This window comes from Pelodiscus sinensis, chromosome 12 (genome assembly GCF_052426305.1).
Source record: "Pelodiscus sinensis isolate ZL-2025 chromosome 12, ASM5242630v1, whole genome shotgun sequence".
NCBI lineage: Eukaryota > Metazoa > Chordata > Testudines > Trionychidae > Pelodiscus > Pelodiscus sinensis.
Genome location: NC_143063.1, coordinates 23665032 through 23679912, shown reverse-complemented (window position 1 = coordinate 23679912; position 14881 = coordinate 23665032). Strand labels below are relative to the sequence as shown.

The 14881-nt window shown below is 41.0% G+C and overlaps 1 protein-coding gene across 8 annotated transcripts in view; it reads left to right on the top strand.

Annotated features, from left to right (window-relative positions):
- PHKB (phosphorylase kinase regulatory subunit beta) overlaps positions 1–14881 on the top strand; it is a 238260-nt gene that overhangs the window by 30090 nt on the left and 193289 nt on the right. For all 8 annotated transcript variants that reach the window (XM_006121183.5, XM_089781466.1, XM_006121180.5 and 5 more), the window contains one exon: positions 9393–9482. In XM_006121183.5, coding sequence (XP_006121245.1) covers positions 9393–9482 — 90 coding nt within the window. The remainder of the gene's footprint in view (positions 1–9392; positions 9483–14881) is intronic.

Here is a 14881-nt window from a genome sequence, read left to right as displayed (position 1 = left end):
GCCCCAGTCCCAAACTTTGATAGAGCCAGGCTCTTAGGCCTGGAATATTCCTGGTGCTTGGGTAAACGATAGAATGCATTTTTAGTGGCATTCTTCCCTGTACCCCCCTTCCCCTTACCACCGTGGTCACCAACCAGTAGATCGCGATCTACCGGTAGATCTCGGAGGCTCTAAGAGTAGCTCTTGAGCCCTCTCTGAACTGCGCACCTGCACGCAGTACATTTACATTAGATTTCCTCATTTGAGGAGCAGCTACTCACGGAGCAACAGCACAGGTGAGTAGCTGCGAGGAATGGTGGGAATATTTTTTTTAAAGTAGCAGTATAAGGATTGGGGATAGCAAGTGATGGAGAGGAGGAGAATAGAGAGGGTGGAGCTTGAAGGAAGGGGCGGGGCGGTAGATCTTGGCTTGGTCTGTCATTTAAAAAGTGATCTTGGGTGTAAAGAGGTTGGAGACCACTGCCTTACCATAATCACAGTGTTAAGTAAAAGGGAGTGTGTCATTTGTTCTCTTGAACTCAGCTCCTGCAATAGGGCATAGAAATCTGTGGAGGAAAGAATCTAAATTCTTTTGATGTGTTTCAATTATTCTGTAGCTCTAGGTCAGAAAGCTGGTGGCCTAAACAACACCTGTCTTTGTTAGTCTGTTTAATTAAAGGAGATTGCAATAGACACAGAATTAAAATTACAAGATACGTAATGTAAAATAAAAAGCAGCTACTACTGAGTAATTTGTGTATGTCCTAAGAGACTTTAACTTGAACATAACATCCTTGGACTTGTGACTTTTCTATGGACATTTACAACTTCTTTCATTTTTTTTTTAATTGACTCAGATTTTAGTTTTTTCAAATCCTGTTTATCATGATGCATAACAAATACGTACGTAATTTTTTATTTAAAAAAATTTTAAGTTTGGGATTTTGTTTTGTAATTTCTAATCAGTCACTGGTAAAGTAATTCAGAAGTGTTTTAAACGTAGTAGTTTCTATTTATACATGCAGGTTTTTTTAAGTTTATTTTTTGTGGTTAGTGTTGTTCACTGTTCCCCCCCCCCCCCCCATTTCATCCTAATTAAGGGTATGTCTAGACTACATGCCTCTGTTGCCAGAGGCATGTAGATTAGGCTACCAGACATAGGAAAATGAAGCTGCGATTTAAATAATCGCTGCTTCATTTAAATTTACATGGCTGCTGCGCTGAGCCGACAGTCTGGACGCACAGGTGTCGACATCAAAGGTATTTGTCGACCACCCAGGTATGCCTCCTGGGATGAGGTATACCTGGGTGGTCGACAAATACCTTTGATGTCGCCACCCGTGCGTCCAGACTATCGCGCTGAGCTGACCAACAGCTGATCAGCTGTTGGTCGGCTCAGCGCGGCAGCCATGTAAATTTAAATTAAGCGGCGATTATTTAAATCGCCGCTTCGTTTTCCTATGTCTGGTAGCCTAATCTACATGCCTCTGGCGACAGAGGCATGTAGTCTAGACGTACCCTAAGTGAGACTTACAACCATTCTATGCATATAGTTGTCAAAATGTTTAGATTTGTTTACTTCAAGTATCCTTGACGCATTATTTTTGGAATGTCTTGACCTTCAAGGGTTATGTTTCCTATTAATTTATTCACGTGTTTCTAGTTTGCTTTCTATCCTTAATATTATGATGTGGTGGTAGGTGAGTCATAGTCAAATTGCGTGGTTCTGTACAGACCTCAGGATTATATCTTAATATGAATTTTAAATATGGGCAGTGTATAGTGCATGGTAACAATTCAGTGAATAAACAGTAAAAAGTAAAACCATCCTCAATTATATTGGTTGGAGAAGTACAAGTTGTTTTCATAGCACTGAGCAGAAATGTGCCATTTGACTTTGTATCGCAAGTGCCAGTTCTGCTGTAAGAAAATAATAGAAATCTACATTTCAGACTACTTGACCTCCAACTTTGTGTAGGTATAGAGATCAGTCAGAGGGTAGAATGTTGCCTGCTGATTCATCAATACCATTTTGTGCAGCACTTTTGGATTCTTTGGGCCTGAGGTAATGTACTAATCAGATACGAGCTGCCTTTATCTTGAGATATATCTGAGGACTAAGTGGAATGACAGAAGGACTTTTCATCTTAAAGTATTAAGTTCTTTCTTCAATTTTAGATTTTAAATCATAGTTTACTATATATTTGATAGAATCATAGAATAATAGGACTGGAAGGGACCTCGAGAGGTCGAGTCCAGCCCCCCGCCCTCAAGCCAGGAACAAGCTCCGTCTACACCATCCCTGACAGATGTCTATCTAACCTGTTCTTAAATATCTTCAGAGACGGAGATTCCACCACCTCCCTTGGCAATTTATTCCAATATTTGACCACCCTGACAGTTAGGAATTTTTTCCTAATGTAGAACCTAAACTTCCCCTGCTGCACTTTAAGCCCATTACTCCTTGTCCTGTCCGCAGAAACCAAGAGGAACAAATTTTCTCCTTCCTCCTTGTGACACCCTTTTAGATATTTGAAAACCGCTATCATGTCCCCCCTTAATCTTCTTTTTTCCAAACTAAACAAGCCCAGTTCATGAAGCCTGGCTTCATAAGTCATGTTCTCTAAACCTTTAATCATTCTTGTCGCTCTTCTCTGTACCGTTTCCAATTTCTCCACATCTTTCTTGAAATATGGCGCCCAGAACTGGACACAGTACTCCAGCTGAGGCCTAACTAGTGCAGAGTAGAGCGGCAGAATGACTTCACGAGTTTTGCTTACAACACACCTGTTGATACAACCTAGAATCATATTTGCTTTTTTTGCAACAGCATCACACTGTTGACTCATATTCAACTTGTGGTCCACTATGACTCCTAGATCCCCTTCTGCCATGCTCCTTCCTAGACAGTCGCTTCCCATCTTGTATGTATGGAACTGATTATTCCTTCCTAAGTGGAGCACTTTGCATTTCTCTTTATTAAACCTCATCCTGTTTACCTCTGACCATTTCTCTAACTTGCTAAGGTCATTTTGAATTATGTCCCTATCTTCCAAAGAAGTTGCAACCCCACCCAGTTTGGTATCATCTGCAAACTTAATAAGCGTACTCTCTATCCCAATATCTACATCATTGATGAAGATATTGAACAGTACGGGTCCCAAAACAGACCCTTGAGGAACTCCACTTGTTATCCCTTTCCAGCAGGATTTAGCACCGTTAACAACAACTCTCTGACTACGGTTATTCAGCCAATTATGCACCCACCTTATCGTGGCCCTATCTAAGTTATATTTGCCTAGTTTATCAATAAGAATATCATGCGAGACCATATCAAATGCCTTACTAAAGTCTAGGTATATGACATCCACCGCTTCTCCCTTATCCACAAGGAGTTTGTGTGTCTGTTAGGGATATTGACATGTACTTGCATACATGGTTAATCCATAAGCCTCAGCTCGTTGGTTAATCCTCATGGTTACACCCACCCCTGCCTCTATATCAGAGGCAGCAGCGGGAGGGAGGAGGGGTGCGAACCGGTGCATGTGGGGAGCCAGCTTTTAAGCCAGCTCCCACAGAGCAGCATGCCCCTCTCCCTCCATTGTCTTCCGCAGAGGCAGCAGGAGAGGGGACAGGCGGGAGCCGGTGCTTGTGTGGAGCTGACTTAAAAGCAGGCTCTTGGCAAGCACCGACTCCCATGGAGCTGCCTCTGCCTCCTGCCCCCCTTCTGTCACCTCCCCGGCTGCTGCCTGGGCAGGTGAGAGATGGTACGTGTGGGGAGGCAGGTCCCCATGCATGCCAGCTCCAGTGGAGTCACCTGCCTCCTCCTCGTACTGCTTCCCACAAAGAGAGCAGTGTAGGAGGACAGGCAGAAGCCAGTGCTTGGGGGGGCCAGCTGCCAACCCGTGCTGCTGCCTCTCGTGGAGAGGCAGCAGTGCGGGGGAGGAGCAGGTGGAAGTTGGTAAATGTGAGAAGCTGACTTTCAGGCCTGCTCCCGTGGGGCTACCTGACCCCTTTCCCCCCCCCCCCCCCGCCGTATCGGAGGCAGCAGTGCGGAGTGGGTGGGAGGCAGACAGGAGCCGTCTCCCAATGAGGACCAGTTCCCGCCTGTCCCCTTGCATGTAAATGTGTAATTGCTGAAATTTTCAGCAGTTACATGTTTACAAAAATAAATATTTAACATCCCTACCATTTGTCTGTGTGGCTGTCCCGCCACATGTGCATCAGCTTGTTCAATAACTACTCCTAAATAATAAAAGCTAGAACCACCAAATTTGGTATGCAGCTTCCTTATATCATAACTTAAAACAAGTTCAGAGTTTGCTTGTGCCAGGACATTGGGATGTGTGTGGAATGGAATTTTTTCATCAAACGGAAAGGGAGAGCTGTGATACTCCCAAATGACCACAGGGGTCCAACAAGCATGGGGGACAGCTATATTCCTGTATGACCATGGGGGGCAGCAAGCGAACTAGCACTGATCAGCAGCTGCTGTGTGGGCTGCATGGCCTCTGACACCCTGGCCTAGCCTGGGCAAACAGCAGCCTGTCCATATGGGCTGGCCACCACCACTACTACCTCCAGGCTGACTGCTGCTGCTGCCCCACCCCTTCCAGCCGGCCTGTGCTGCTGGCTCTGCTAGTGGCAGACCAGGCTGGCCCCCAGCATCTCCTGCCCTGCTCTCCCTCACATCTCCCAACCTTCTTTTCCAATTACTCACCCTTTTCCCCCCATCCCTTGCTCTGAGCACCACCCCCTCCTTTGGCTTCTCCATCTCCCAACTGCCCCTTGCCCTGAGTCCCTTTTCACTCCCCACCCTAACTCCAGCTCCCTGCACACCTCTGAACCTTCTCTCCCTGAGCCCCCCAGACCTCCAGCCCCTGCTCTGAGGGACAAGAGCAATACCAAGTAAATCTACTAATTTATTTTAAACTAGAAACTAATATGATTGATCATCCATCACTGTGTCTCTTTTTAGGAAAATGGCTGCTAGGCAACTCTGCAAATGTCAGTTGTAGCTAAACATTTTATATCTTATGTATCACAGTGGACAAGTGGAAGTACTTCTTACCATTTGAACTTTTGTTTTCCTGCTCAGAATGGGTCAGTTATACTTCTTAGTGCCTCTTTTGCCCTATTTGTTATAGGGATGTTAGCATATAGTCATGTAAATGATTAATCCATAAGCCTGATACAGAGGCAGCAACATGACATGGCAGGGGGCTCCCTGGGAGTGGGGCCAGAAGCTCACTGGCAGCCGGCCCTGCCCCAAGCGACCATCGAATAATGTTGTAACGTCTAAGATTTTTGTGTGGTTATACAATTATTAAATTAAACGACATCTGACATCCCTAATTTGTTACAGGGACTAAACTTCTTTTTTCTGAAACTCTGTGTGTTAGCAAATTACTGATCAAAGTTCTGAGAATCAGTAAGAAACAGAACTATATTAGTGATTAAAAACTTGACTAATTAAAAAATGAATTGGTTAGTTTTGCATTGAAGTAATCTTTTCTTGAAATAATATACCTGTAATTCATCTATGTGGGCTGTAAAGACTAGGGATATAAGTGACTAATAAGCATAAGCTTATCGGATAGTCGAGTAGTGACTCAACTAGTCATTTTCCCCCATCAGAAAGAGGCAGCAAGGGGGGAGCAGGAGCCAGTGCTGGCAGGGGGGTGGGCAGGGACGTAGTGAGGAAACAGCATGAGCAGGGGCTGAAGCAATGCCTGCTCGCACCGGCTTCCACTGTGGTGTTTCGGCCTTTGAAATGTGCAAAAGCCCCACAGGACTCTAGTACATTTCAAAAGCAGAAGTGCTGCAGGGAGGATGGGGCCAGTGGAAAATCACAGATGAATAAATTCTTTACTTCTGTCTTCACGGCTGAGGATATTGAGGAGCTTTCCAAACCTGAGCCATTCTTTTTAGGTGAAAAATCCTGAGGAATTGTCCCAAATTGAGGTGTCATGAGAGGAGGTTTTGCAACAAATTGGTAAACTTAACAGTAACAAGTCACCGGGACCAGAAGGCATTCACCCAAGAATTCCAAAAGCACTTAAATGGGAAATTGCTGAACTATTAACTGTGGTTTGTAACCTATCCTTTAAATCAGCTTCCGTACCTAATGACTGAAAGATAGCTAATGTGACGCCAATATTTAAAAAGAGCTCTTGAGGCAATCCTGGTAATTACAGACCGGTAAGTCTAACGTCAGTACCCGGCAAATTAGTTGAAACCATAGTAAAGAATACAATTGTCAGACGCATAAATGAAAATAATTTGTTGGTGAAAAGTCAACATGGTTTCTGTAAAGGGAAATCGTGCCTTACTAATCTGCTAGAGTTCTTTGAGGGGGTCAACAAACAAGTGGACAAGGAAGATCCAGTAGATATAGTATACTTAGATTTCCAGAAAGCCTTTGACAAGGTCCCTCACCAAAGGCTTTTAAGCAAAGTAAGTTATCATGGGATAAGAAGGAGGGTCCTTCCGTGGATTGATAACTAGTTAAGACAGGAAACAAAGGGTAGGAATAAATGGTAAATTTTCCAAATGGCAAGAGTTCACTAGTGAGGTTCCCCAAGGATCTGTCCTGGGACTAATCCTGTTCAACTTATTTATAAATGATCTGGAGAAGAGGGTAAACAGTGAAGTGGGAAAATTTGCAGATTCTACTAAAGTGCTCACGATAGTTAAGACCAAAGCAGACAGTGAAGAGCTTCAAAAAGATCTCAGAAAACTAAGTGAGCGGGCAACAAAATGGCAAATGAAATTTAATGTTGATAAATGTAAAGTAATGCGCACTGGAAAAAATAATCCCGACTATATATACAATATAATGGGGACTTATTTAGCTACAACTGCTCAAGAGAGAGTGCTTGGAGTCATTGTGGAAAGTTCTCTGAAAACATCCACTCAGTGTGCAGCTGCAATCAAAAAAGCACTTTTGCCCACTTCTGATGCAGATCCTACTTTAATTTTTAAGATTGGAGATGAGGGGAAAGAGTACATTTCAGTACAGGTTGAGCCTTTCTAGTCCAGCACACCCTGATAGAGCAATACGCATGATCCGGCATGGTTTTAGTTAGCCACATGTCCACTTACCATGGATGTGGCCAAGTTTCTAGTGTTCTGATAATGTTTGTTTACAGCCACCAGTCCAGGGTCTCAGTGTTCTGTGCTTGTATGTAGCTCTAATTTACCCCCTAAATGTCTTCAAAGAGCCCAGTAAACAGTGGAAGTGAAGGATCAGCAGTGGAAATGCTGCTAGAAAATATTGACCTCCAGTGGTTTGGAAAATTCTGTTGTTTGGCACTAGTCAGTTCCTGAGGGTGGTGGACTAGACAGCTTCCACATATTCTAAGAGGTATCAAGCTTTTCCCATAATTTCGAAGAGAAAGACAATGAGACCTACAATGCTCAGTGTTGGAACGGAAAATTAAAGGCTCTTTGAGGAGGAAGGGAATAGTCTCACTGGCATACAAAATTAGGTCAAGGTCATATCTATCATATGGATATAGATACAAAAATTAAATTATGGTGGTTTCAATCAGGATAAGGTGAATTTATTTTCTGACGCAGCACCTTCAGTTGGTAGCATCGAAGTGTTTTTTGAGTAGAACATCCTCCATTTTCGATACATGCCCCCAGTTCCATAAATGCATACTAGTTAATCTCAGTAAGTCCTCAGTTATTTATTAAATGGAAAATATGCCATGTATAGATTTTATGGTTTTAACCTCATAACCACTTGGTCTACACAGAAGCTTTACTGAAGAACTTTTAACTTTAAAACTAAATGGAAGCATAAGTAAATTATTGGGTGTTCATGGTCTACTGGTATTTTAAGCATATGGTGCTTCCATAAATAACAAGAATACATTAATTCTAGCTCTCTTTAGAAGGAAGACACTTCAGTGCCTGAGCTTATGAAATGGTCACTCCTGAAGCAGTGTAATTGTGTTAATGTGCAAAGTTACATTGGTGTGCAATTTCTTTTTAAAATGGTTTTCATTTAATACTGAAGCTTGTGTTGAACATGTAGGTAAACTAGTTCTGAAGAAAACCTCCTAGAATATATGGGTTTCTTGTCCTTTCATCACCTCTTCTAACTGCCTGGGTTAAAATTGTGTAGCACCCAAAGAAATAGAACAGCTGAAGGCTTTTCCAGAATGGAATTATGCAGCTCAAATCTCACAAGTTCAGATTTCTAATAATTTAATGGTGTCTCTTACCCTGTAGGCCAGGCGTGGGCAAAAGGGTCTCTGCAGGCTGGATTCAGCCCACGGAGGCCTTGCTGCTCCCCTGCCTCCAGGCCTTAATTGGCTGGGAGTGGGGGTGTGAGCGAAGCCTCCTCCCACCTTGGGGCAGAGGGGAGAAGGCTTCGGGCACTCCCCTGCCCCCAGGCCTTAATTTGCTTGGGTTGAAAGCATGCAAAGCCTTCTCCTGCCCTGCGAGCAGCACACGCTGCTCACAAGAACCTCATTCTGCTCGCAGGAGCCAGGGGTGGGAGTGGAGGAGGCTTGACACGGTCCCCATTCTCAGGCCAATCAGGCCCTGGGGACGGGGCGGGGGGGGGGGAGGGAAGGGGAGAAGCTGCATGAAGCTTCCTTCCTTCTCTCTGCTCTGGCCCTGCGAATAGCCTGTGGCACTTCAGAGTGCCACAGGCCCCTCGCAGGGCGGGAGGAGGCTTTGGGTGCTCCCCAGGCCCTGATTGGCCTGAGGATGGGGAAGCATGGCAAACCTCTTCCAGGGCATGGGTGCCTAGTGGGAAGGGGGGCATAGGGGCTCTCCCACCCCCAGACCAATCATGGTCTGGGGGGTGGGGTAGCCCCGCCCCTTCCTGTTTATGCTCCGCGCTACTTCAACAATTTTTGAAATGGCTTCTGGGAAGAAATTATTGCCCACGCCTGCTGTTGGCATTCAGAAAGTGGATGCTGAAGCAGCCTCTTCATGGGGAATCTGGGTTTCCTGAAGTCAAGGGCTGCTCCAGTTGGGTTAGATAAGCCCCAGCTTGCGGCAGAAGGGAGAAGGAGAACGCTCCAGCCAGGCCTTGGCAGGCAGAGGGCCCTTCTAGCCCAATAGGATTGGAGCACACCCTTCTTCTCCCCCTTTTTAATCAGTTAACTGATTAAACATAATATTTAACTGGTTACCCAATAGAACAGGTTTTTACATCTCTATCTAATGGGTTCAGTATTGGACAATCATGTAAAATCAACTGGATTATAATAAAAATAAAATAAAAATTGTAAATCAGTTGAAACTGACCAAAGTGTTGTGTTTGTATCATAAAAATTTGTGCAGAAAAAAAGCATGAGTATTTTTAAATAATATTCCTATAACAATTTATGGAAATAATTTTGATGTTGATTACTGTGTTTTAATTAAGATTTTGTGATTTCTTTCTTTAGGCTCTGTTTATGAACCACTTAAAAGCATTAACCTTCCAAGACCAGAGGGAGAAAGTCTGTTGGATAAATTGGATCATTATTACAGAATTGGTAAGCAAAGGGAACTCTTTCTGTATTAATTAAAAAAATATTTGAAACGCAACTTGTTAATTCCTCCACTTCCATAAAATTAATATCTATATGAAAAAAGTATAGTGAATTAATTTAGATGTCCTGTATCTTTCTCTCCAAAATATCTCTTTCTACAGATATTTATGGAAATTGTGCAGAGCCATTGCAGCTGTGGGAGAGGTATCTGGATTCTGTTGTTATGGTTAAGTTACGAATCACCTCACTGAATTGATATTAGCTCACAGGCTAGTCATTTAGCTTAATGAAGGGTCAGTATATATTTGTAACTTCTGTCAGGCCAGGCCCTGTTACCTGCATAATGAGTGAATACATAAAAATTGTAACATTGGCCAGGGTATATTCTGGACTGTTGAACATCTGTGTCCTCTCATTTCTTTTTCACTTCTTTGCCAAGAGAGCAACCACTCCTCACCTGCTCATACACAGCTTCAAGCATGCATATTACTCCTAGCTGTACTGCAAAAATGCTACAGCCAGACACCCTTGAATTACACTGCAGAGCAACACCATCATATTCTAAGTCCTCGACTTCACTCCCAAAATGTACATTTTGTTCAGCCCAGTCCCGTCCTGGACAATACAAGCTCATGTATAGTCTGTTATTTTATTAATAGAAAATGATAGGCATACATCCTGTGATCTCAAATGGAGTTTCACAAATTCTTCATTTGGAATTAATTTAAATGTCCTGTATCTTTCTCTCCAAAATATCTATTTATACAAATTTATGAAAAAAAAATAAAAAACAAAATTATTAACTGTGATTACAAGTGATGGGGCATAAATATCAGAATTGTTTACAAAAAGTAAAAGGTAAAATGCACATAACACCTAAGTTAACAAGTCAGGTCTTTCAAAGCAAAATTCTTTCACCACATATTTTAGCAGTTTTACTGGTTGAATTAATTTCTGACAGGGTCGTCTCTCCCCAGTCTAATGATGTTTCCTTTATCCTTGAAGTGTTGCGATGTTATGAAAGAGATGGAGAGACCTTTTGGGGGCATTTGTTCCCCTTTCTTAGAAAATCATCTCCAGTTAGATTCAAGACACTGCATGTCTGTGGGGGATGGGACCCCCTCCCCTCCAAGCTCTTTCTTCGCTGGAAATACAGTTTTCTCCCTACCCTTTGTCTCTGAGGAACTGGTTTGTGCTTGCTGTTCTAAATTTTGAACATGTTTCAGCAATGCCATACAGTAGAATTTTATAACTACACACAATTTTGTCACACTTTGGCAACCAGGACAGTAATGATCAGCAAATTATGAGTTTTCAAATTGTACCTCACAAAGCATAGTTTGTACAGTATGTATTATAGTCTTGAAAAAAGGGTGAATATAAGGATAAAATCTGATACAGGAATATGTAAGTACCATAAAACACAGTATATAGTGTTTCTCAGATGCTGCCTCTGATGTTATAAAAAGAAATGTTGCTAAAGTAGTAGAAGCTTCAAAATTTGGGTTGATGGTATTTGGGTTAAAATAAACAATAATTAAAACTAGATGTATCATGCATTCTGAATTCATTTTTTAGCCTTATTTCATTCTCTTGCTCTGAGCTAACAGTGTAAAAATTGGCAGCAAAACTTGGAAATGTTTAAAGATTTCATTAAAAATAACTCCTGATTTTTTTAGGAGGTGAAATTAGTACATACAGCAGAAGTCAAATATGTTGTTCAGGTCAATATATAGTTTTAAACCATCTAGAGTAAGATAGGTTGTTGTTTCTTCTTAGTGGCCTGTAATGTATTTGTTTTCTTTATTTTTAAAAAGCTACATTTCTTATGATTGTTAAATTAAATTGAACCAGCCTGTAAAGAGAGGAACATTTGGGACACATTTTAAGATAGCATCATATCACTTCTGTAATTTTCCTTGGTGGTAATCAGTGATTTTTTTGGACTGAATGAGAACTCAAACTACGTGTACTAAGCAAAGCTTTGAGAATTCAGGGTTTTTTAAATAGATTTTTCTATAGCAAAAAATAAAACTGCCAAAGTCCTTAGCCATTTCCCTAGTTCTTTTCAATGACTAGTTCATTAAGAGATCAGAACACAGTATGGAGTTCAAAAAGCAGGAAAGCTTCTTTTCCTCTTCAGTGTGTGAAGAAAACTGAGATCTAATAGTTCTAAAATCTTGAAGAACGTGTTCTCCCAAAACAGTCACTTCAGTTTACTAACTACAGATAATAGTTCATAGTTCAATGAATTAGTTTTAAATGCAAAATGTGTTTTTGATAAATTTCTTGGTATTTTTGTAGCATCAGTTAAATTTTACTTAGCTGATACAAATATTAAATATTTTATACATTTTTAATTTAATTAGAATTTTCATTAGGGATGTTAACTAGTTGGTAAACTGTTTAACTGAGAAGCAATTGCTCCTCTGTTAACGGTCCCCCTACACCCACCTCCCTGCATGCTTTGCATTTAAAACTTGGACCGGCAGGCTAGCTCAGTCCCAATCTGCTGGTCTGATTTTTAAATGAAGAACATGCAGGGGAACTGCTTGCCATCCTACACTATTGCCTCTGATACAGAGACACCAGTGCAGAGCTGCAGGTGGGAGCCAGTCTGTGTGGGGTGCTGGTTTAAAAACCGGTTCCTGCCTGCTACCTGCACTACTGCCTTTGTCCGGAGGGGCCCTGAGCTTGCCACAGAGGTTACTCCATGGGGTGCCAGAGCAGCCTCTATCTTTAGAGAGCTCAGGGGTCCCCACAGATAGGGCTGCTGCCACCCTGCTGCCTCCAGATATAGAGGCATTAATGCGTAGTAGTAGGGGGCTCTCCAGTTGTGGGGCCAGGAGTCAGGAGTACACTGACTGCCAGCCCTGCCGTGTGGCAGGGGGACATTTTAGTAACCTCTAAGAATTATTGCGGTTACATGATTACTAAAATAAACAATTTCTAACATCCCTAATTTTGAATAAAAATATTAATCTGCATTTAGTAAATGAGAAATTCATCTCTGTAACGAAGTAAAAATTTCTGAATAAAGTTAATTAGGCTTTATAGTTGCATTAAGAATTGGGTATAGCTATAGATTATCCTCCTGAGTAGTAAAAAGAAATTTAGTATAAAGGCCATATTAAGTGACAAATCTACATGTTTTAATGGTTGCCAACTAGTGAGAAATCAGCCTTTCTTTAGGAAAATAATCAAAAATACAAATGCAAAACAAGATGAAAATTGCTGACTTATCAAGTTTTCCTACTAGCTGATTTAAATCAGGATTAAAATTGCGATTTAAATCCCAATTCTAATCCTGATTTAAATCAACCTACTCCACACATCACTTTGGTTTAAATCAATCCACGCTGCACAACACAGTTTTGAACTTTCACTTGAAGTCAATAATATTATGTTTTTGTTAAATGTTGAATTCATTTTGAATAATAATCTGTTCTAATAACTTAAAATAGTTTCTTAAATCTATTTTAATGTAAATATGAAACCCGAGCCGCATACTCAGGGCTAGTCCTTCATGCTGCTTGCCAAGCTGCAGTTATGTTCCAGTTTAAGCGAGCTAGTTAACTGACAGCTATGGCAGGTATATTCCCTTGATTTAGGAATCCCATTTTTGTGCATCTCAGTATACAAGTTATGTACATCTCTAACTGTTTTGTTGTAGTACTGGACAGAATGATGCCAATATTTACTAATACAAATGGCCTTATTGTATTTTTATAACATATGGGACGTAGGTCAGTTTTTAAATGTTGAAGTACTTTTGATTATCCATTTTTCAGGGTCTTGTAAATTTAATTATTTATCTCTTTTTTTCTAGTTAAATATGTGATCCACTTTAGAAAGGTATAATGTTATCAAGAAATAGCTATAAAAATTCCTCGTTTGTTTTTTATAATCAAGTCTTGGTTGTGCAATTCACTGTTTGAAGTTTTAAGTTTAATCATTCATTGGTACAGTACAGTAAACAAAAAAGTTGTCAGCCTGAAAAGGAGAGATGATACTATATTCAACCTTATGATATACCTTGAAACAAAATTTTCTGGTTCATGCTTGATTCATCTACGTATTACTGTTTTGTAGGTTCATTACATTTTTTCTTTCCTATGGAGTGGATGACAGTTCAATTTACTTTTAAGAGTTGGCAATGGCAAATCTGTGCTATTTACCATTCATGTACTTTAGGCTCTATGTATGCTGCAGCCAGTCTTCTGTTTTAGCTGAAAATGTATTGTTGAATTCAATACATTCTGGCATAAGCTATATTGACTGTTTTGCTGCTAGCAAAATGATTTGTCAAATAATACTAAGTCACCGAAGGATATTATGCAGTGTACTAAGTTTTAAATCCAAAATTAAAATGAATCTACAATTTCGATAATTTCTGAAAGATAGTAATTTATAGATGCCGGAATACATGATTGCACATTCTGGAAAAGTACATTTTCTTAAGGAATAAATTATTTTATAAGTGCCATGATCAAAGAAATTAAACCAAATTTTGAAACTTTCAGTTATTCACAAGATTTTTGAATCTTCACAATTCAGTGGGATTAATCATTTAAACATATTAGATATTACTTTATTTTTCTTAAATCCCTTGTTGATGCTTGAATAGAATATTTACATATTTTGTGTGTGTTGGAGTACTCAGAAAAGTTTAAATGAGTTCAGTAGCTGCAGATTCTTTAATTTTACTTTTATGGATATCAGTGTGCGATGGGATAGACCAGGCCCTGGACACCACTGTTGGAGGACTCTGTCCCAGAAAAGGACCATAGAGAAGTTCTCTAGGAAGCTAGAGCAGCTGCAGGAGAAACCAGCCAATCAAAGGCCAGGAAGGCCTATAAGAGGCTTCAGGACCAGAGTCATCTCAGTGAATTCAGAGATGTGAAGAGGTGTTGACTGGGTGAGGGAGTGGCAGCACCATGGGGAGACCTATGGTGAGACTGATGGACTGAGATAAAGCTCAGGAAATTGTCTCCAAGAGGGGGAGCTCTGAATGCACCACTTCCATCCAGAGTGGAGAAGTAGACTCAGAGGGACTCTGAGCTGCTCCATGCTAGAGGTGTACCCCAGAAGGGATTTATGATCAGCCCAGTTTGCGCGCACACCGTGTGAAGGAGGGCTAAATAGCCAGAAAGGCTGGCATACTAAGTGAGTGTGGTCATAAACACTCAGCCAGACAAGGGAGTTCATGGGAGATGAGTGCTGCTTTATTACACAGTGTAACACTTATTTGGTGAAATTTGTAATTTCACATGTTAGTAAGGTTTGTTTGGTTTTTTTGTTTTGTTTTGTTGTTTTTTTTATTTTTTGTATGATGCTAAGCTTTTACACTTCCCGTTTCCTTTTATTTACTAAAATGGGTTGCTATTTCTCTTTTCTGGACT